The following is a 22671-nucleotide window of genomic DNA, read 5'->3' as shown; positions in this document are numbered from 1 at the left end:
TTAAAAGTTATGTTAGTAGATGCATAAAATGAATTATTGACTCAGTAAAATCTTTAGGAGAAGGCCCACACCTTCTGGAACAAGAGATTGGAGTAGGTATTGTCACTCAAGTAGGTAATAAAAAGACAAACCTTTTATCCATATTTTATAGCAGTTCTATAGAATTTGTAAAATGAATACATGGATACAAGCCTGATAACAAGGATGGGAGCAAAAGCCTTTTCTGAAGAATATTTCTATAATGAAACTGAATGACATTTGAATGCAAGTTGAAACAATATGCAGAGAGTCAAATGGAAATTCAGGGCAACTCGCTACAACTTGGAGAGATACATGTTATTTCTATGGAAGTGTGACTTGTTCTAAAATGACTGAAAGAAAATAAGGCTGCCTTAAGAAGCAAGGTAAACTTGAAGAATCTTGTAGAATTGCTGTTAAATAGTATAGGCAAGGGGGAACGTTTCTGAGAAGATTGGCTACATAGTCAAAACTCCAACTTTGCTTTTAAAAAACCAAACAAAAAACAGTCAAAATGTTGCAGTAAACCTATAGCCCTCTTACCACAAATAATACCTTTCCACAATAAATACAAATAAGTAGAACATTATCATGTGGTCTGACATTAACATGCCAGATTTTATTTATCTTATTTTATCTTATTTTATTTATAAAAAGTCTTGTTCCAAAAGACAAATGATTAAAGCTAATCTTTTTCGTGGATGACCTCAAATAAATCTTTACATTTTATTTGCTCATCTGTTTCTGAAGCCAGACAGTTTCTCTCAACAACAGTAACCTTAGAAACAGTGCTAGTATAACTCATAGAAGGGCCCTGCTCAATCAAAGCACACACCTGCCTGTTCTAGTATTGTGGTTCCTGAAGTGGCCAGCTAGATGTCTCTGAAAGGCCAGAAATGGGATATATAGACAAATAGTCCTCTCCCACTGTTGCTACCCAGCAACTGGTGTTTAGAGGTATATTGCTTCTGAATCTAAAGGTAACATTTCATCATGATTAGCAGTTGTTAATAGACATGTTGTCCATGAATGTGTTTTTACTGTCCGTCACTAACCTAGATGGCAGTGATCTCCATAAATTAATTATATGCTGTATGAAGAAGTGCTTCCTTTTGTTTGTCCTGAATCTTCTACTGATTAGTTTTATTGGATGGCGCCAGGTTAGTGTGTGTGTGTGTGTGTGTGTGTGTGAGAGAGAGAGAGAGAGAGAGAGAGAGAGAGACCATGCTAGGAATAATTTTATAAATGTCTTATTATATCTTTTCCTTGGTTGCCTGTTTGTTTTTTAACAATAAGGTCCTAAATGTGTTCACTTTTCCTCAGAGAAAATGCCCTAACAAGGGAGTTTTAAGCAAGGGTGTTTCTGTACTGCAAGTTTAACAACCACCACCTCAAATTATGGGGTTTTTATCCCTCTTGGTCCATAAGATACTTTAATATTTTAAGTAAAACACTCATACTAAGACATCTTTGGCCACCAAAAACCAACCCAAATTCAGATCTCTTAATTTCTGGAGAATGGGTGTGCAAGTCCGACTTTAGTGATTTTCTGGAAGTAAGAGTGTCACAACTTTATTTGTTGTGCAATTGCAGACTTAATACATAGTAAACTTGAGGGTTGATCCTGATTGTTCCAGACTGGTTGATCATAAGAGCTGTGATGGAACATGGGGATGAGAGCAGTTAGACGCTGACCCCAGAATGTTTAGATCTTGACCGATTCATATCCATCACCTTGAATTGTGCTGTAAATAGTGAGTTAATCCAGATATTACAATACTAATATAATGAGGCTGAGCACACAAGCAGCCAACCCAGGCTTGGGCAGCCCAGCCTAGACTTGGCTGCTCGTGTGCAACGCCGGGATCGATCCCGATCCCGGTGCTGCCCCAGCCCCGAGCCTGAGTTTTTAACCCAACCTTATGGGGCTTAGAGGTTTGAGCATCCCCTCCATCCCAGGACCAGGATTGTGTGTGTGTGTGCTCATGCTATTTGCAGCCCAAGCGCACAAACAGGCACCTAGAGCACCTGACTCACATGGGATTCCCCCAATGCACTGTGCTCATTGAATGGTGTATTGTGGGATATCTGGATTCCAGGATCCATTTTCCCGGCCTCCAGAGATCTGTTCTACTTGAAGCATCATGGATCTTGTGAGAGCACAAGCCGTGCTCTACACAGTAAAATACTGATTAGGGGGAAGGTAGGTTTGTTCCTACCTTTCCCTGCCCTGGGGTGGTCATGTGAATAGGCTTAATATGTTGCTGATTATCTCTACCACCATCCCAAAATGCAGGCCATAGCTCTTTGTACCTGCCACAACTTCCACACTCATCAAGGGCAGACCCATAATAACATAGTGCCAATTGTCTACTCTTGTATTTGCAAAGGCATAGATGAATCACTGGGTCTCAATCAGAGAGAAGAGGCAACAGTTTACTTACTAGTTGGAGTTAGCATTCTTGGCTTCTGCTGCAACCTGGGTGTCCTGAAGTGGCAATGTATCAAAACATTCTGACCGATCTCAGAACTGTATGTCGCAGTTCTCCCACGCCCTCCCCAAATTGTAAGGCATGCTGTGTATAAATCCCTTGTCTGAATTCAGTTTTAAGCAGTTCCTCCATATTCAATTCCCAGCCACTGGCAGTCTCTAGAAAACCTGACCCTATCCAAGTCTAGCATACCATTCCTCAAGTGGCTGTTGCTGGTGTCTACTTTATATTTCCTTGTAGATTGTGACCCCTTTTGGGACAGGGAACCATCTCTGTTTATTTATTTATTCTAAGTAAACTGCTTTGAGAACTTCTATTGAAAAGTGGTATATAAATATTTGTGGTAGTAGTAGTAGAAAAGCACCCAGACAACATAATCTGGGCTAAAAGAGAACCATGCATCTTCAATGTACTCCCTGTCATCTCATAATCTATTTCAGAAGCCTAATAAACACACTGAAGAGGATGGGGGACAGTTTGGGACTCTTTATGGGGCATTCCAGCGGGACGACAAGCAGTTGCTTGTAGGCACTCTGGGTTCTTCTTGCCAGGAACGAATACTACTTCTCAACATTTGTCAAACCATGCCAGCCTGTAAGCAACATGTTATGATCTACCATTATCCAATGCTGCAGAAAATTCTAACAGTATGTAATTTCTCTGCTGGATCTCTAGGTGGAGATTCTCTATCAAGGACAAAAATACTGAGTCTGTTCTTATGCACAGCCAAGACCAAGCTAAGGCAGCCAAGCCGGGTCTTGGCTGTGTGTGAGAACTACCAGCAGCCATGCAGCTCCCAGCGGTGGGGTGGCAGCAAACCTGCTTAGGGAGACTGCTGTTTAGCCAAGGTTACTGGTGCGAGGGTGCCCTTAACTCCGGCTAAGTGCTTGTGTGTCAGCGCCACATGGCACCAACACATGAGCATGCTCCCAGCCAGTGCCGAGGGGATTCCCAATTTCACCGTGCACTTGCTTGGTGAATTATGGGATTTCCAGGTGCCGGGATGACATGTCCCAGGCCCCAGCCATCCGCACTGCCTGGGGCAGTGGAGGATCATCTGGGTGTGTGATGTGTGTGCCCAGCAATGGAGGAGCAGTCATCTGCGGGGAAGGTAAGTTTAAGCAGCCTTCCCCGCTGCCTGCTTGGTAGCCCTCTCAATCATGAGAATGGGCTTGCTGTCACAGTACCTCCAGTGACTGTTGCTGGTGTCTATCTTATGTGGGGGTTTTTTAGAATGTGAGTCCTTTGGGGACAGGGATCCATCTTATTTATTTATTATTTCTCTGTGTAAACCGCCCTGAGCCATTTTTGGAAGGGCGGTATAGAAATTTAATTATTATTATTATTATTATTATTATTATTATTATTATTATTATTTATTAATGCCATAGACAGACCAAAAGGTAGGTTGCAGAGGGTGTGAAAAGGTGTTGCAGAGGGTGTGAAAAGGTGGTGGTATCTAACTTCACTCAGGGTTGCAAGGCTACCACTTATTCAACACTCTTTCTTGGAAAGGGAAGTTGGGGATAGATAGGAGGTAGCTAGACATATACATCCAGGGTATGATTTTTAAGCAGGTGGTCATTTCAAGTTGAATAGCACCTTGGCTTGTGATGTGGCACACCCTAGCCAGCAGAGACCTAGTCTCCTGATTAGTTTTTATTTACAAGTTTTAAGGTGGCTGCCTTCATACTGCCAAGTGCATCGTGTGTGTGTGTGTGTGTGTGTGTGTGTGTGTAGAGAGAGAGAGAGAGAGAGAGAGATTAAACAGCATTCAAACCAACAGGACATCTAATACTCCCTGTTGTGTGTAAACTGCAGTTCTAAAATCAAAATTCTTGTCAACAAATTAAGTTGCAGATACAGCGTGCTGAGAATGGCTCAGTGTGGAGGCATCCTGAGTTTATTGTACTATTCACTTTTTGGAATAGCTCAGCTGGCTTTGCACATGGCATAGCACCAAAGAAAAGAGTTAACAATGCCATGTCTTAGAAAATTTGTCTGTTCTGGGTTCAGTTGCTGTCAGACTCTCCATAAACTTATAACAAAGTGGTGAAAGGGGACAAAAATGTATCAATGGCTATTTTATAAGCTAAGCATGCAATTGACTGAAAATTGTCAAGGCTAATGAGATTTCCCCCATTGATTTCTGGGTTCCACTTGGCTCCATCATTCTGGCAAGTATATATAGATGTAGATATAGATAATTTCTTCCATGTAGCAAATGTATTGAAACAGTGCAACCAATTACAAAGTGGATTTCTGACTGTAAAACATGGCAATAGTTGAATTGTAAACCAGGTTGAACAGTAAGACTTGTGGACTATTATTGGCACTGGCAGGTACAAGTAGAGTGAAGAAACTGGAATTGGGAGTTAATCAGATGCGATGAGTCACCAATTAAATTTTAAAGTCCTATTGGTCACTGGGACACTAAGTTCCCTTCTCAGATCATTTTGTCTCTGAAGCCCTCTCCAGATGTTATTGATTGATGTAAACACGAGCACCACTTGGATTTCTGAAAGTGGGGAGCAAGTCTCGCCCCAGCACTGTCACAGGCACTCATGGTTACATCACTAACATCTGAAGAGGGCTTGAGTCTTTCATAGATGTTTTCAACTATAAATTTATTTATTATATTTACATTTCATGGTTTCAGTTTTCCAGGTTATCTCCCAACCAGACACTAAGCAGACAAAGACATACTTAGCTTCAGCACAATTGCTGCCCACATCATGTGCTTAAAACAGGAAAAATAGATTTCTTATGAATGCAAAGAACAGGCTACCACACTGTGAGCCAAATTCTGCAGGTAGTAGCCAGATAGTAAAATAGTGCACATGACTAGAGGTGAGCAACAGTATTGTGCATTTCCCTACAACAATGCTCTGTGCAGAGTTTATCCAGGTATGAGCTTCTAAGTAGCACTGTAGTTCTGGGAAAACTAAGTGCAACTGTGTACCAGCTGTTACCACAGTTATTAGATCAAGACTGATTGGGATGTTCTACATTGAGCAACTGATACATCTAGTCGCACTGTTGTGTTCTGCATTTCCAACACTACAAATCAAACTGTCTTGTCATTGTAAGTTTCAAACACAATTTTTATTCATGGTAAATGTTAGATCTTGGTTGTAAAGGTTTTTCACATGAAAAAGAGAGCGAGGCCAAGTGCCACTAATGCCTAACTTGACAATAAAACTGTTCTCATGTTTTAAAATGTATAGGATTGTTATCTTATCACCTTTGCATTTCTATATATAAATGTGTGCGTGCACCCACACGTATGTTCTTCATCTCCCCCATACCTCAGGGCAAACTGTATTTAATTTAATTTAATTTATTTACTTATTTTGCAGATTTTTATACCGCCCAAAACTTACATCTCTGGGCGGTTTACAACAAGATTAAAACAACATTAAAACAAATATATAATATAATATTTTATATATATATATATAAATAAATAATATTAGATAAAAACAAAACCAGGAAATTTTAAAACATAACAATTTAAAATTTTTAAAACAATATTCTAAAACAACATTAAAAACAATCAAAACAGTATCAGTTAAATCTCCTTTTTGAAGGAGAGTTTCAAAAGCAGTTTGCTTATGGTATTTATTGCATTGCAGATTCCATTTTTAGAGGTACACTCATAAAATAAAAGTGTGATGAGTTCCAGGGGTTGTTACTGATGCAAAATAAGCATTTTTAAAGGGACACGAGTTTACATGCCAACATCAAAATTAGATTCAGTCCACAGGGTGAATGCAATTAACTTGAAATTCAACATGTTGACAAGTCTAAAGCAAGCTAACAGGTCACATATGTGGAAACATAAGTGAATAATACTATTTTGAATTAGTATTATCCTTTTGAGAGAAACGTAATGCCTTTGATTTACTTTTTTTGGAATGACCATTTTTAGTCCTATATTTTGGCACAACTCTCTTCACTCTGGCTGTGTATTAGTCATTCTTGAATTCTGATGTTTATTTTCTCAATTGTTTTCTGTATTATTCCTTTGATTCCTGGCCTAGATTAGAGGGATAATTAGTAATATTAATAATAATTAAAGTGTATTTGGGGCATGGAAGGAGTGAAGTTGGTGACCACTAGATCTCAACAAATACTCTTAAAATTTTGCCTTTTACATAAACGAATGTTTTGGTCCTGCAAATTTACAATTGCAGTTCTTTTTTAATTGTATTAAAAATATGTGTAGACAAGCAAAATAAAAATGACTATTTGAAGAATTTGCATGTGAAAACAAAATATATTGGTAAACATTATCACTAAATTTCATATTCCAGTGAACAATAAATAAAATCCATCTAATGATAAATTTATCTGCGTCTTCTTTCTCTTTTGTCCACTTATAATGTGTCAATTACATAAGTAATGCTACATTTCTGATACCTCTATACTAGTCTAGTAACAATGGAACAAGAGGAACTTCCAATAAGAGGCAAAACATAATATTACAGTGGTCACTAATCAAAATACAAGTTCTATATCATCCTCTTTTAATATCCAAACAAAGCTACTTTGGGGATATTTGAAAGAGCATAACCAGTAATTTCTGTTATCCCATCCAAGATATTTAACCAAAATTCTTTTATCTGGTCACATGTCCAAAACACATGGTAGATATCTGCTTTAGCACTATGACATTTCCAGCAATGTTCTGAAACTGTTTTATAAATATGTGCTAGTTGTACAGGAGTCAAATACCAATAGTACTGTAGTTTTAATTAGGTCTTTTAAAGTGTAACATTAAACATCTACCCATGTTCTCCTATAATCTCTGCTTTCCCCATAAATAATCATAATTTGACCTTTTAGCATCTAAACTTGATAAAATTGGCCTATTACTCTTTTAAATCTTGATCATAATCAATTTTTTTTCTGCAGATATAATGCTGCAAATTTTTGTAGTACTTTTATCAAGGTATCTTTTAGCTGAAAATATTGAAACCATTTTGTTCATTTTCCATCCATCCATGATCTCTTGATAAGCCAGTATGTTATCTTATAAAAGATCCAAAGTCTTTAACAACTAATAATTAGTCCAAAGAATAATGTATCATAATTTTTCAAAGGAGGAGATTGATCATTATAAAATATGGCTGTTAGGGAAGACAAACCTGGACAGATCAGATGCATATATCTATGTCAAAATGCTATAAAATATAAAAAATTATATTTTTTATCTTGACTTATCTTTTCTATTGAACCATAGCAAGTTTATGAGTGGTATCTTTAGCTCCACCTGCATACTTTTGCAATTTCTCCCAGATTTACCCTGTCGGATAGCAGCCAGCTTTGCTGCATGGTAATAAGATAATAGGGAGATAAATTCCCTGGCCTTTAAAATGTTTATGCAGTATTGATTTTGCCACACATTGATGTTTAGTTTGCCAAACCATTGCTTACTGATTTTCTGCCCTTGTTTTATATATGTCATCTTACAGGTCAATGGGATATTCATGAAAATAAGTTATTCTAGGCAAAATATTTATTGTAATTGCTGCTGTCCCCTGTCTTCTCCCTAACCAAGCGGGACCATGTGTATTGCTGTACTTTAACTGAAAATTTTCATAGTTGAGCATCTCTCCAGGTCTTTATAAATCTGTATTTCTGAATCTCTGACTGGAGAAACTGCAAAGGTAAAGTGTGCCATCGAGTCGGTGTCAATTCCTGGCGACCACAGAGCCCTGTAGTTGTCTTTGGTAGAATACAGGAGGGGTTTACCATTGCCATCTCACATGCAGTATGAGATGATGCCTTTCAGCATCTCCCTATGTCACTGCTGCCCGATATTAGTGTTTCCCATAGTATGGGAAACATATCAGTGCGGATTTGAACTGGCAACCTCTGGCTTGCTAGTCAAGTCATTTCCCCGCTGCACGTAGAATGATAGAATTAGAGTTGGAAGGGACCTTGGAGATCTTCTAGTCCAACCCCTTGCTCAGTGCAGGAAACTGCTGCAGCATGGACAGATGCCTGCCCGGCCTCTGTCTGAACATCTCCAGTGAAGATCCACCTACCATTTCATGAGGCAGATTTATTCCACTGCTGAACAGCTCTTAGAGTTAGGAAATTCTTCCTAATGTCTAACTCTGCTTCCTTGTATTTTTAATCCATTGGTTCTACTCCTGCCCTCAGGAGCAACAGAGAACAAATCCACTCCTCCACCTTCTTCGTGGAAGCCCTTCAGATATTTGAGGATGACTATTATATCTTCTCTTAATCTTATCTTCTCCAAGCTAAACTTACACAGCTCCTTCAACAATCCCTCATAGAACTTGGTTTCCAAATCCTTCATCATCTTTGTTGTTCTCTGTGTATGTTCCAGTTTATTAATATCCTTTTAAAATGCTGGACCCAGAACTGAACGCAGTATTCCTAGTGAGTTCTAGCCAGTGCAGAACAGAGTGGAACAATTACTTCTCATGAATTATGTTTCTGTTAATGCTGCTTAAGATGTCATTAGCTTTTTTGGAGCTGCATTGTGCTGCTGGTTTTTGTTCAGCTCCTCCACTAGGACATCTAGTTTCCTTTCACATGTACTATTGTCAAGTCAGGTCTTCCCATCCTCTACTAATGAATTTGATTTTTCTTACTCAAATGCAGGACTTTATATTTGTTTCTGTTGAACTTCATCTTGTTGATTTTGGTCCAGTGTTTGAGCCTGTCCAGTTCAGACTGAATCTTGATTCTGTCTTCTAAGGTATTAGCAAAGCTCTCCCAGCTTCATGTTATCTGCAGATTTCATAAGCATCTGCTCCATGTTATTTATGAAAATGTTGAACAGCATAGGACCCAGGACTGAGCCCTGTAGCACTCCAATTGATTCTTCCAGGATGAGGTGTAGCTGTTAAAACATATTTGCTGGGTGTGTTGTACAACCAGGTGTCAATCCACCTACTGGTAATACAGGAGGACCTTGATATTCATGAGGTTTCTGTTCCCGGCTGGAACTGCGGATACAGAAATGTGACTATCAAGTCATTGGGGGCTATGGGATTGCAGGAGTTAGGTTCCTAGTTGTTGGGAAAATAACAGAAAATTACCAAAAATCAGCCATATTTTGGTGGGAAATGCAGCGGGAAGCTTCCTACTGTGCTTTGCTGCACCCCCTGAGTCACACTATGCCTCAGAATGCCCCCAAACCAGCCAAAAATCATCAGTTTTTTCTTTAAACGAGGACATTTTGAGGCTCCAAAACACAAAATGGTGGCTGGAAATAACCTCCATGGTCATTTCCAGATACCCCTGACCCACAGATATGTAAGGTCAACATCTTTTTCTCCATTATTTCTCCACGTTTACCGAGGTTGGGTCTCTTTTACCCGACTGCGGATACACGAATCTGCGGATAACTAATCCGTGGATATCAACGCCCTCCTGTATAATCTAGCCCACATTTTACTAACAAGAATATTGTGGGAGACTTCCATCAAATGCTTTGTTGAAATCAAGATACACTATGTCCAAAGCATTAGCATGACCTACAAAACTAATAAATCTAGCTCTTAAAAAAAAATTAAAGATGAGATTAGTCTGGCATTTGTCCTTGACAAATCCACGCTGGCTGCTACTAATCACATTCTTTTCTAAGGGATCACTGACTGATTGCTTAATTGTTTTAGGATTTTGCCAAGTATCAACATCAGAATGCCTGGTCTTTAGTTTCCATGCTCCTCCTTTGTCCTGTTTTTGAAGATAGGGACATTTGCTCGTCTCCCATCTCCCAGTACCTTACCTGTTCTCCAGGAGTTCTCAAAGATTAGACAGTGACTGACATGGCATCATCGACAGTCAGGACACATCACAGCTGCTGACAATGTCGCTGCCGACAGAGTAGGAATAAGGGTTTTGTGGTGCAGTGTGCATCCACATTGTGCAGTGATGCAGCACTTCTTTCCATTGGAAACAATGGAAAAGATGCTGTGCTGCTGGAACAAACTGGAAACAGTTTGAAGGCATTCTGCAAAAGCCCCATCACAACACTGTTGGGACTGCCTTTGAAGTTCCACAGTAGCCATGACAAGCCCCTACTGTTTACGGAGTGGTGCCCATAATGCCAGCCAGCAGTTCTTGGATCATATCTGCAAGTTCTTTCAGTACTCAGAATGTAATTCTATTTATGTCTATCTTGAGGCATATTTCCCTCCTTGCTCTGTTTGTGCATCTGTTGCCACACTGGGGACCCAAAGTGCAACAAGAAATGAAGAAAAACGAGAAGCACCCAGTCAAGATCCAAAAAAGGGGTGACCAAAGTCCCACAGTGCTGTGAAATTGTTTATTGAAGCCCAACACGTATCAGCCAAAATCTTCTTCAGGGGCAAAATATTTTCCAATGAAATCCTGTCATAAACCAACTTCTCCAAAAACAGGTAAAAGCATTCTCATGGGAGGAAGTTAGAAGTACATCTACTCAAGGAGTCTTGGCTTGTCTGAGAATGATTTTACCTGTTTTTGGAGAAGTTGTTTTTTAATGACAGGATTTCATTGGAAAATATTTCGCTCCTGAAGAAGGCTTCGACTGATACGCATTGGGCTTCAATAAACAATTTCACAGCACCGTGGGACTTTGGTTGTCCCTTTTTTTGCATCCTCACTGGAGTCCATAATTTCCTCATCCAAGCTGATTATTTGCAAGTTGATCATACAGATTAGATTTGGTATAATTTCTCTTATAACCAGGAATACTCCTACATTGTAATAATACATTAGATAATGTTGGAAATAACTGCAAATCATTTATAACAAGTGCTGCCTTATCAGCTTACATACTGATCTTTTAATTCTTGTTTGCCTGCTACAATGGCATTGATTTCAGTGTTAATTATATTTATACCTAAGGGTTTCATCATCAATGTGGAAAATAGAGGGGAAAGAGGATAACCCTGTTTAGTATCTCCTTTTAAATTTGTATATATCTGAAGTATATCATTTTTTTAAAATCCGTGCTTTTGAAGACTGTTACATTAATTTTATCCATGAACAAAGCTTCCACCTACTATAAATTAAACCCTTCAGCATTAGTATTGAAACCAGGTACAATTTTTTCCAGCCAAAAGCTTTTTGGATATCTAAAAAAAAAGTATAGCATCTGCTTTGTTTGTTTACATTTCTCAGTTGTATTAACCAAACATTGATATTAGAGGACACCTTTCTGCCATGTTTGATCTTCATCAGTAAAGTGTGATTTAGCTTTATTCATTCTTTTAACCAAAACAGTTATCGATATTTTGAAATCTTGGCTCTTTAGAGCTATGGGATGATATAAATCTGGGTTTGTCACATCCTTGCCATCCTTAGGGGTTGCAATTACACTAGTTTCCTTCCAGGACTTTGGCATATTATAGGCTCCCATAAAGTCTTTTCTTGTAAAATATAATGGCTGATATCCAACTAATAAAGCACTTGTGCAAACAGGTCACACAAATCTGTTGCTTGGCACTTGCATTGCAGGCTAGAATTGTACTAGCACAAACTTGTTTGCACTAGTACTACAGGGTGTGCAACCTGTGGCATGTGCAGGATGGCTTTGCACAAGCGTACAAGAGTGTAATTCCAAGCATCCCTATGCCTTCATGCAGCTATGCTGTCTTACACTATCATGACTCTGTTTATTGCACAAGTGGTTTATTAATCTGCATGTCAGCTAATACATCCAGCAATACATAACAATATTTAAAAGTTATTTGACAGGGATTCCATTCAACCCAGGTGTTTTGTTATTCTTAAACTCTCAAATAATAGTTTTAATCTCACCTAAAGTGCCAAGGGTTTGCAAAAGGTTGAGCATTGCACCAAAAAAAATTGGCAATATTAAGGTAAAAGAGAAAATGTAAAATGTTTGATTCTGATTATTTATCAGAAGTATAAAGATATTTATAAATAAATTGATTTGCAGTGTCTTGTGTTGAACTAGCATTTTTGCCTTTATATCTTATCTGAAATTACTGTCTTTTTTGTTCTGTTGCAATTAGTCTTGCTAGAAGTTTTCCCAATTTGTTCCCAAACTAAAAAAAGTTTGACATGCATTATTGTATTAATTAGTTAGATGAAAGACTTGCTTTAGTTAATTGTTTTTTCAGATTTTCAGTTTTTCAAATGCATTCATATCTTGAGCATTTTATGCTGTTTCCCATTCTAATATATTACTAAGATATTAGCAATAGCAATAGCACTTACATTTATATACCGCTCTATAGCCGGAGCTCTCTAAGCGGTTTACAATGATTTAGCATATTGCCCCCAACGTTCTGGGTATATATTAGCATATTGCCCCCAACATTCTGGGTATATATTAGTAATATATAACCAGCTGCTCCTTTTCCTTTGAGTTTTTTTTCCATGTTTCAACACTTTAAAAAAAAAAAATCTAGTTACTGTTTTTCCAACATCCCAAACTGTTCCTTGCTTAAGTTCATCTGTATTAAATCAAAAACAGTCTTTCAAAGCTACAGTTATTGACTATATTACTACTCTTTCTTTTGAAGCATAAAGGTATTCAGCTTCCAGTGTTTCATTCCTTTTTGTCGTCTTACTATTACTAGAAATATTTATTTACCGCTTTTCAACAGTTCTCAGAATGATTTACATAGAACAATAAATAAGATTGTTCCCTGTCCCAAAAGGGCTAACAATCTAAAAAGAAGTTCAAGGTAGACACCCGGAACATCCACTGGAGGGAGGCTGTGCTGGGGCTGGATAGGGACAGTTGTACTCACCCTGCTAAATATAAGAGAATCACCATTTTAAAAGTGCCTCTTGCTTAATTAGCTTGGGTGGAGCTCAATTAGCTCTTCACCTCTGCAAAACCAAGGCATGGTCGTCCAGACAGATAATTTCTATTCCAACAGCCATAGTTTTAGTTATCGAAGGAGAAACAGCAACAACAAAAATCAATCCTTGAATAGTATTTGTGTGGATATCAATAGAATGTGTAATCTTGGATCTAGGATTATAAAAATATGTATCTACCAAGTTGCGTTCTAAAAAAAAAAATTTAAATGGCATTAATTTAACAATCCTATACGCTTTTGTGGATTGTCTAATACCCCTTTTCAATTCCATTAAATTTCCCCCCAGAATTGTGTACCCTGCTGCAAAATGTTCCACCTGTTGTATAAATATATGAAAACATGTTTTTCTGATTAACATTAAGGGCCATAAACACTCACCAGTATTATTTCCTGACTTGCAGAGATTCACCTGACCATTATAAAGCTACCTTTCTTGTATCTTTAAAACTGCCTTTAACCTTCAGAATATTATGTTTTCTGAGAAAAATTGCTGCTCCATTCTTTTTATGTAGGTTACATACAGTAATTCATAAACCTCTCCAGTCTTCAAGGTCCTCAATAATCATTTGTCCCCATTGTTTAATATGTATTTCCTACACACACACACACACACACACACACACGTATGCGTGTACTTTTTCAGCAACAAAGAGTAGTTTTTCCCTTTATTTGCATCTTGTGATCCGTTTTATTAGATTATGTTTAACTACATATCCCTCCAAAGATGCTGCCTCTAAGATCTTTGCCTTTATTTTTATCTTTCAGCTTCCGAGAAAGTCTTACTACCACCTATTCCGACTTTCTAATTACATTCAGTTATATTTCCTACTTTCTTAACTTTGGCTTCTGTGTTAAGAAACCAAATTCTCACTACTAGTTCAGAGGTTCTGGGTGCAATTTTTCCCCCAAAAAATTACTACTTAAACTTTTCCCCTCTCCAACATCTTTGGGAAATTGCATCCTTAATTCTCAAGCTAATAAAGGTTACCAACACGTGTCTAGATTTGTCTAATGTTTTAGTTGTCTTAAGACCAACCTTAAATGGTGTTTCTAATTTTACTGCCTATCATTATTTATTATTTATTTAATAAATTTGTATACCACCCACTACTGAAGTCTCTAGACAGTTTACAGCATAAAGGCCTATCTAAAGGCCAATTCAGTGTCCAGTTCCAAATAATTGCAGAGAGTGTCCAGATAAGAGACCCTTCCTGTATTCCTTATTGCCTGAAGGATACCCCTGAGTTAAAGGTTATAACACTGACACAGATTCTATACTTATTCAAAACATCCCCAGATGTTTTTGGACTCAACTCCCATCATTTCTAGCTGCAATGGCTGAAAATCAAAAAGAGGACCCAAGGCTGGGAACCCCTATTCCAAATGATCCTTTATCTTTCCTACCTCAAAATACAGTTTATCCCAATAAGCCTTATTTTCCAATATCTGTTTTATCTTGCTGTACTTGATTTTTCAGTTCTGTTTGTTTATATATCACAGGCTAATATCTAGAGCTAGGAGTTTGCTGGTGCAACAGTGGTTGACATCCAGACTAACCCTGCACTGTTACATGAGGGGGGATTTTTGACTAGCTCCCCTTCCCTCTGAAGCCCATTCTGTCTCTTGAAAATATGTCCTTGAGGGCTGTACAATCCTCCGGGACATATTTTCAGGTGGCATGGTAGGCTTCAGAGGGAAGGGGAGCTAGTTGAAAATCACCCCTCCCCATGCATGCTAGTCTGGACACCAGCCATTAGATTTCCCCCATCCTCCCCCCCCCCGCTCCATATTCCCCCAGTTGCTTATGAAAATATAATTTTATTTGGAAAACCTATTATTTGGGCATAGTGTATAAGGGATAAGTGCAATTAAGCTTTGAATTTAATTGGAAAACCTTTTACAAACTGAATATTTAGTAATTTTGGGGGCATGTGCAATCTTCGGCAAATTTTTTGGCAAGTGCAATCAATTTTGAAAACTTTCAGGTATAGTGTTAGGTACGCACCTGAATTTTCTTTATTAACTGAATGTAGTGTAATTTAGAATCAAGTATGTGCATCTGTGTGCACATTTTAATTCTTTTTTAAAAAAAAATTAGGATTAACTTTCCTCAATTAGCTTTATACCCCAAGAGCTAGGCCCACAAATTTTGGCCATTGGTTCCATCTCAGGATGAATGCTGTTAGTGTTTTTGGCAACATCTACTTCTCTAGGGATGGAAAATAGGTAATTGCTTTGTTACACTTACAGCTTTCTGTATGTTATCACCCTTTCTTTATCATACTATCCACACAGGGTAAAAATTGCAGTCTTTTTGCACAGAGGAAAGGGTTAGGGGTAAGGATTAGAAAAACAAAGAACAAATTGTTGTACTCTCTCCATAAAGTAATCTTTAGAGGACATTCCTGCTAATTTTCATTTCCATTCAAACATCAATCAAATGCTATAGTAGTTTAGTGTTTTTAAAACCTTTGAAAGCTTTTAAAAGACCATTGCACATTTGGCCACTGCAGGCCCAGTGGTCAGAACAATAAAAGCCATGATAACACACTGAAAGCGCTGAGTGTATTGCAATGCTAGCACCTATTTTCCATCTCTAGGGGTGTAGACCGTGACAAAAATCACAATGAGTATTCATCCCCGCAGTTGGTACCTACTACCCCAGTTAGTTCATTAGTGTAGTTAAGTTGTCCAATCCCTGTTACTTGTGTTCAATGTAATGGAAATCTAGATTGTATATGATTTGATGTAAAATAGTACTAAGCAAGAATATATAAGAGATTTTGTAGTAAATATGGAAATACAGGAGAACCTTGTTATTTGCCAAACCGCGATTCGCAGTTCTGTGTATCCATGGGGTGTCTAATTGACACCCGTTTTCTGTTAAAACCCACTTATCTGCGGTTCCTAGAAGGCTGGAATTGACTGCAGAGGTCACTTCCGGACACCATTTTGTCCACTGATGCCATTTTGTGGCTCATTTCTTCTTGTTTCCTGGTGGGGTGGCTCTCATGTTTCTGTTATTTTTCGCAATGGGGGGGGCGGATTTCATGGCTCTGGCGGTATTCCAGGACACATTCTGGGCACATGCTCACCCCGCGGAGCTTGGTTCAATACAAAATTTAGGTTTCCCATCTTTAGGTTTTTTGGAAAGTTTTGTGCTCTTTAAGCACTTTTCCTACATCCTGGAACCTAACCCCCCATTTCCCATAGGAATAATGCCTCGTGGTTCCGTTACTCACTATAGTAGGTAGGAAACAGAACCCCTGCAAATAATGAGGTTCTCCTTTATAAGGATAAATCTGGAGAAAGTACAGAAGAAAAATGGGAGAAGGAGAAAGAATAGGCACAAAATGTTTTGACTATTAAAAGCTTTGACAAGACACTAGCAGAATAATTTAAGTTACCAGAGGAATGGATTTTCCATGAATTAAATAGAAAAGGGAATAGAAAAGAAATGTAAAAAGCAAAAAAAAAAAAAAAGGTTGGTGTCGAAGTTGAAAAATAAGTTGAAAGGATGGAATGGCATGGTGTTTGCTTGTTCCTTTTCATGCTACTGATATGACTGGGATCCAAAGAGCTCAGTGTACAGGTGGAAAGTACTATCATGTGCTTTGAGTGAGAATAAGTTTGATGACTTTTAATTTCTGGTTGCAGTCCCTTGTTTTACAAAGACTACTGTGCTGGAGGGTTTTCTGACTTTCAGGAGCAGCTGGGGGAGGGGGCATGAGGGTCTGTAGTGGGAAGGGAGCCCTAGAAAAACCCTACACAGTGCATTAGCAAACAATTGCATGTGTGCCCTTGGATCCTGGCCTATAGCTAAAAAGCAACAGACCTCACTACTTTTTAAAAAGCCGTTCTTGGCAAAACTAGCATCAAATGTTACTTAACACATAACAAACTGCTGAAGCCAATTATTAATAGTCTTGAATGAAAGCTCTCAGCATGGACATGCGTGTGGAGGCATTTTAGCTGATCTCACCTTCCTCCAGAAGTGCTCTGTGCTCTGTGCAATGCACAAATAGGTCCCTGATGGCAGCATGACCCTTAGTGACATATTTGTGCACTGCATAGAGCATTTCTGGGGAAGAGGAGATCAGCTAAAATCACTCCCTCTTTGTGCACAAGTGTCTGCACTTCACAAGTGGGAATGCAGCTGCTGCATATGTCCCTTTTAAAAAACAAAATAAAACCCTGCACATATGCAATGTTAAGATTCTAACCAACGTGTCATGTTATGTATTTTTTCCAAGTTGAATTATCCAGCTTGTTGAAAACCAGCTAAGAGAAAATGGAAGTAGGAAAATACCCATATCTAAAGTGATAAAAGCTGATTAATCTTATCACAAAGACTCCAAACATTCAATGGCACTTTCGTTTAATTAAATATTAGTACAGTAATGTTGGCAAGAAATGTCCCTGTACTGACCACTGCTCAATTTGAACCATGATCAGATAGTTCTATTTGCATTTAGTTATCAGACCATAGCAAAACAATAAAAATAATACAATAAAACCCAATTTAAAAGTTACAGAACACAGCATCCAAAGAAAATCATGTCAAATAAAAATTGAGAAACCATCAACTGTAGGTTTGGATACATAATTGGGTATGTGGAGAGACCTGCACTGTACAACCAAACACACTTATAAAGACAGTTAGGCATGAAGGATACAGTCTACCACTGTCTTTTCCTACACAAACTCCATTGAAACAGTGCCTTACTATGTTCCTGAACAGCTACTATTCATTTCAGTGGGCCTTCCAAAATAGAATATCCTGGTGAACTGTGGCTGACACCCTGACTAAATTTCTCTGAAGTCCCATTGAAGTTAAAAGGACAAGTTAGGCAATCCTAACTTGTCCTTTTAATTCCAATGGGACTTGTTTGAATAAATTTAGTCAGAGTGCCCAGTAGTGTTCCCCCAAGGTGTGCTCATGATGTCGACTCAGATAATTTTAGATCCCACTCAGGTTGAATCAAGAAGGCCCCATTCTGAATGCAGGTGTGCCTTGATGCTGTGAATAAGAACAAAACTCATTCTGTGCACAGATGAAAAAAATTAGAGGGAACACTGGGTCCACATCTGTCTTTAACTGTTATTTGGGTCAACTCATATGCATGTGTTATAACAAGTAAAATCATAGGGCCAATGTCTTTATCTCGCTTCACCATGTTAAAAATGCACGCATGGATCAACATCCAAATTATGAAGCCCCAGTACTCCGTGAGATACACCAGAGCTGAACAGGATCAAATGACTCAATACCAGCACTTGAATAGGAATGGTTAATTTTTTATTACCTACACTTCCCCCGGAAACCCTATGCATCACACAAAAAATATGTCCATGAGAGTCATGCAACTCAGAGCATATTTTGGGGGTGAAAGAGGACTTCTGGGGGAAGGGGAGACAGTTGAAATCCCACCCCCACGTGTTGGTCCTACATTAGTCTGGAACTTCTCTGCATCGCCAGCACAGAACACTGGCACTTTGTTAGTAAGGATGTTAGCTAGAACCTAGTGATAGAACCGAGTGATAGCTTTTATGCTGTGCTTTAAGGCATTTATAATTTCTGCTACCTTGCATTTGTTTATTTCTGACATGTTCTTGAGTACTACTGAAGTATTTTAATACATCCTCTCTTCAACAATGAATGAAAGTTGAATAGGAAGAGAACAATGAAAATCTAAAGATTTCTTCTAACCCTCTCTGTATAAAAATATGCAGATGGTGCGTTCCAAGTTGAGCATGAAAATGTGGCAGGGAAAGATGTATTGTACCTATATTCTGTTGGCCTTTGCAGTATAAATATTATATATTTATAGTATAATAAATATGCAGGCAATATTTGTGGGTGGGAATGTGTATTTTCCTAGCTGTCAAACCACTGTGTTTGGTTTCTGGGAGAATACGATTCTTTCCTCAGCCAGCATGATTAAACTCCTTTGTGGCATGTGGCTTTGTGAGTGCTATGGACATCAATCAGATAATGCTGGTACAACCTTGGTGATAAAGGGGGGCAGCCTGCTCCCCCTGCTGCTCATGCCATTTTATGAACTATTTTAAAATATTAAATTTTAGGGGACAAGTACTCCACTGCTGTACCACTTAGGTAGGGAGCCATTCACCTAGCCTATTAACCCCTTACCAAGTAGTGACATCATCCATTTCTTGAAAGTTATTACATCACCCATCTGTGAAGGATGGGCTCTTGCTCTTCCAGGGCTGCAGTACTCATCTCCCCCTTTAAAGAATGTAATAGCATAGGATTATGCTATGCTGCATCCTACAGCAAAATTTACCTATTCCCTTTATTTATTTGATTGATTGATTGATATACCGCCCTTCCAATATGGCTCAGGGCGGTTTACAATTTATATTTGATTGGTATATAGACCTACTGGTGGTGGAGGCAGTACAAGCTTAGTGTTAAAGGGGAACAATATGTGTTTTAGGCTACAGTCCTATGCACAGTTACCTGAAAGTAAACATGCATAGGATTGCTCATTGTCTGGAAAAGCTCAGTGAAGACTTTGTACATCCCATGTTGGCTCTATAAAGAGAGACAGACATAAAGATTAAAATAGGAACACAGAATGCCTTTAAACTTCATCATCTTGCTCAGAAAAGACTGTGCAAGCTCCTAGTTCTTTGTATTGAACAACTTCACATATGAAATACATGCTTTGGAGATATGCAGGCTTTCTTCATCAAGATCTTGCAGAGTCATCATTTCAGATGTGAGGTTGCAGAACAGGAAGTGCAGCTTGGGAGGCAAAGTAGCACTCAAAGCTGCTCTCACTTCTCAGGAAGTTCCACTCCCACAGTCTTGATTATTTGTAACAAGAGAGGGGGAAGCCTGCTCTGACTTCTGTTTGCTTGCTTTACAAATCCCATGTTTTGTTTACTTCATAAAAGGAAACAGCGTTCTTCTGAGTGTCCTTCACACAACTGGGCTTCAGTGAAGGCAGGACCTGGAACTCTTCCAAGTTCTCTCATTCCTTGTAGGCCCCACCCCTTCTGCCTTTTACCACATGGCTCACCTCAACCTCCTCAGTCTTTCATCTGCCTAGAAGTCAACATCTCCCTTCCTTCACACACACATGCATATATATCCCACAGTGGTGGTGGTTGATGGAGTTGTGGGCTGAGTAGGCGGCTGTGACAGAGAGCCAGCGAAGGCTTTGAAGGCTAAGACTCCTGAGTCTGGGCCTGAAGTGGTCGTGGCGTGCGTGCGTGCGTGTGTGTGTGTGTGTGTGTGTGTGTAAAGATAGATAGATAGTCTCCCCTTCATTTTATTTCTTGGGTTTATTCCCTCTGCCCCTTGCCATTTACATTTTTCTTCTGACTTTTAACCATTTGCGTGTTTATTTTATATGTGCTTCCTCTTCAGAGGGAATACCCCCTCCCTCTGGGGGTGGTTTATGGCTGACAGAGCTGCCTCTTTTAAGCATTGTCACAACCACTTCAGGCCCAGGCTCAGGAGTCAGCCTTCAAAGCCTTTGCTGGCCCTCCGTCACAGCCACCGACTCAGCCCACGACTCCATTAACCACTGCCACTGTGAGCTACTCTGTTCTGTCTTCCTTGGGACCAGCTAAGGGCGACCACCCGCTCAGGAAACACTCTGATTCTTCTGGAGCTTCCCTCCCTCCAGTGCAGATGGCCCTGAAATTTGGGGATGGAGTCAGACTCATGTCTTTCTACAGGGAGAGAGACAACAAAGCCTCTTCAAGGCAATTCTAGAGAGTTTGTACACTTTCTCACAAGGACTGCCCTGACAAGGATTACTATGCTTTCCATACTCCAAACCGTTCAGCAACGCATACTGCACAGAGGATTACTACTGCACTTCTGGTTCTCCTGACAGTTACACCTACACTATGGAGGCTAGGCACTGTGACCCAAGACACTGCTTGGGCAGACACCACTCTATTTATTGTCACAGTGAAGTGTGTATGGATTATTACTATAGCGTTCCAAGTTCCCTCCCTGGCAGCTCCAAGATGGGGTTCAGAGAGACTCCTGCCTGTAACCTTGGAGAAGCCGCTGCCAGTCTATGTAGACAATACTGAGCTAGATGGACCATATGGCAGCTTCCTGTGTTCATAAATATAGGGGTTTCCGTATATAAATTATTTATTTATTTGATTTATATGCCACCCTTCAACAAATGGCTCAGGGTAGTTTACATCAAAATAAAAACAAAATCAATTAACAATTAACATCAAAACTAAATCAATTACACAATTAAAATCATTTAAACATTAAAATCATTTAAAACCAACATTAAAAATTTAAAACCATGAATCTAATTAAAAGCCTAGGTGAATAAATGTGTCTTCAGTGCCTTTTTAAAAGTTGCCAGAGATGGGGAGGCTCTTATTTCAACAGGGAGCGTATTCTAAAGTCCAGGAGCAGCAACGGAGAAATCCTATTCCCAAGCAGCCGCCAGGCGAGTTGGTAGCAACTGTAAATGAACCTATCCAGATGATCTTAACAGGCAGCGGGGCTCAGAAGAAGATGTTCTCTTAAATACCCAGGGCCTAAGCTGTTTAGGGCTTTATAGGTAATAACAAGCACCTTGTATTTTTCCTGGAAAATTATCAGCAGCCAGTATAGTTCTTTCAACACAAGAATAATATGGTCTCTCTTAGATAACCCAGAGACCATCCTGTCCGCCACATTCTGGACCAACTGTAGTTTCCGGACTACAAAGGCAGCCCCACAAAGAGCGCATTGCAGTTTCCATCTTCCAATTACTTCCATGAGAACATTCACCTCCCCCCACCGCCCCCTTCAGATAAGCTTGCCAAAGATTTGCAGTAAAATATTAAATTATATTGTGCCAAATATACTTCACATAAGCAAGAATATCTTCCATCCATCATTGGTGTGACCTAACTATCTGTTTTTGTGTTTTACAGATAAAAGCAAAAAATTATGACAAAGTAGAAAAGGTGAGTATTATAGAATGACCTAAAGTTTAACTAAATTTGGAAAACGGATAAGTGGGTAGAAAATATAATTATCTCTGTTAAGTGTTGTGGGGGTGGTAGTTGTAAGTATATAAGTGATCCTCCTAGCATTTGCAGTCTGTGAATATTATGTACGAAATGCTCCTATGTTGATTGTTTTGATAGACAGATAGGAAGTTTGGGGAAAGGGTGAGCAGAAATGCCCCATTTACCTCTTTGCCCCATTTACTATTTGGGGAGGTTTGGGCACTGTGGCCTGGTTCTGACATAATGCAGGTCCTCACATGAGTGCCTTAGGAGTGTGTGGGACTGCTGCCAGGCTTGAAACACAAGACATTGTATGCGGAGTAGAA

At 39.1% G+C, this 22671-nt stretch overlaps 1 protein-coding gene across 4 annotated transcripts in view; it reads left to right on the top strand.

Annotated features, from left to right (window-relative positions):
* The window catches only part of CSTF3 (cleavage stimulation factor subunit 3), a 114475-nt gene that overhangs the window by 64098 nt on the left and 27706 nt on the right, over positions 1–22671 (top strand). For all 4 annotated transcript variants that reach the window (XM_053267953.1, XM_053267943.1, XM_053267963.1 and 1 more), the window contains one exon: positions 22268–22300. In XM_053267953.1, the coding sequence (XP_053123928.1) occupies positions 22268–22300 (33 nt within the window). The remainder of the gene's footprint in view (positions 1–22267; positions 22301–22671) is intronic.

This window comes from Hemicordylus capensis, chromosome 1 (assembly GCF_027244095.1).
Source record: "Hemicordylus capensis ecotype Gifberg chromosome 1, rHemCap1.1.pri, whole genome shotgun sequence".
In the NCBI taxonomy this organism is placed as follows: domain Eukaryota; kingdom Metazoa; phylum Chordata; class Lepidosauria; order Squamata; family Cordylidae; genus Hemicordylus; species Hemicordylus capensis.
This window is presented reverse-complemented; position numbering and strand designations above follow the sequence as displayed.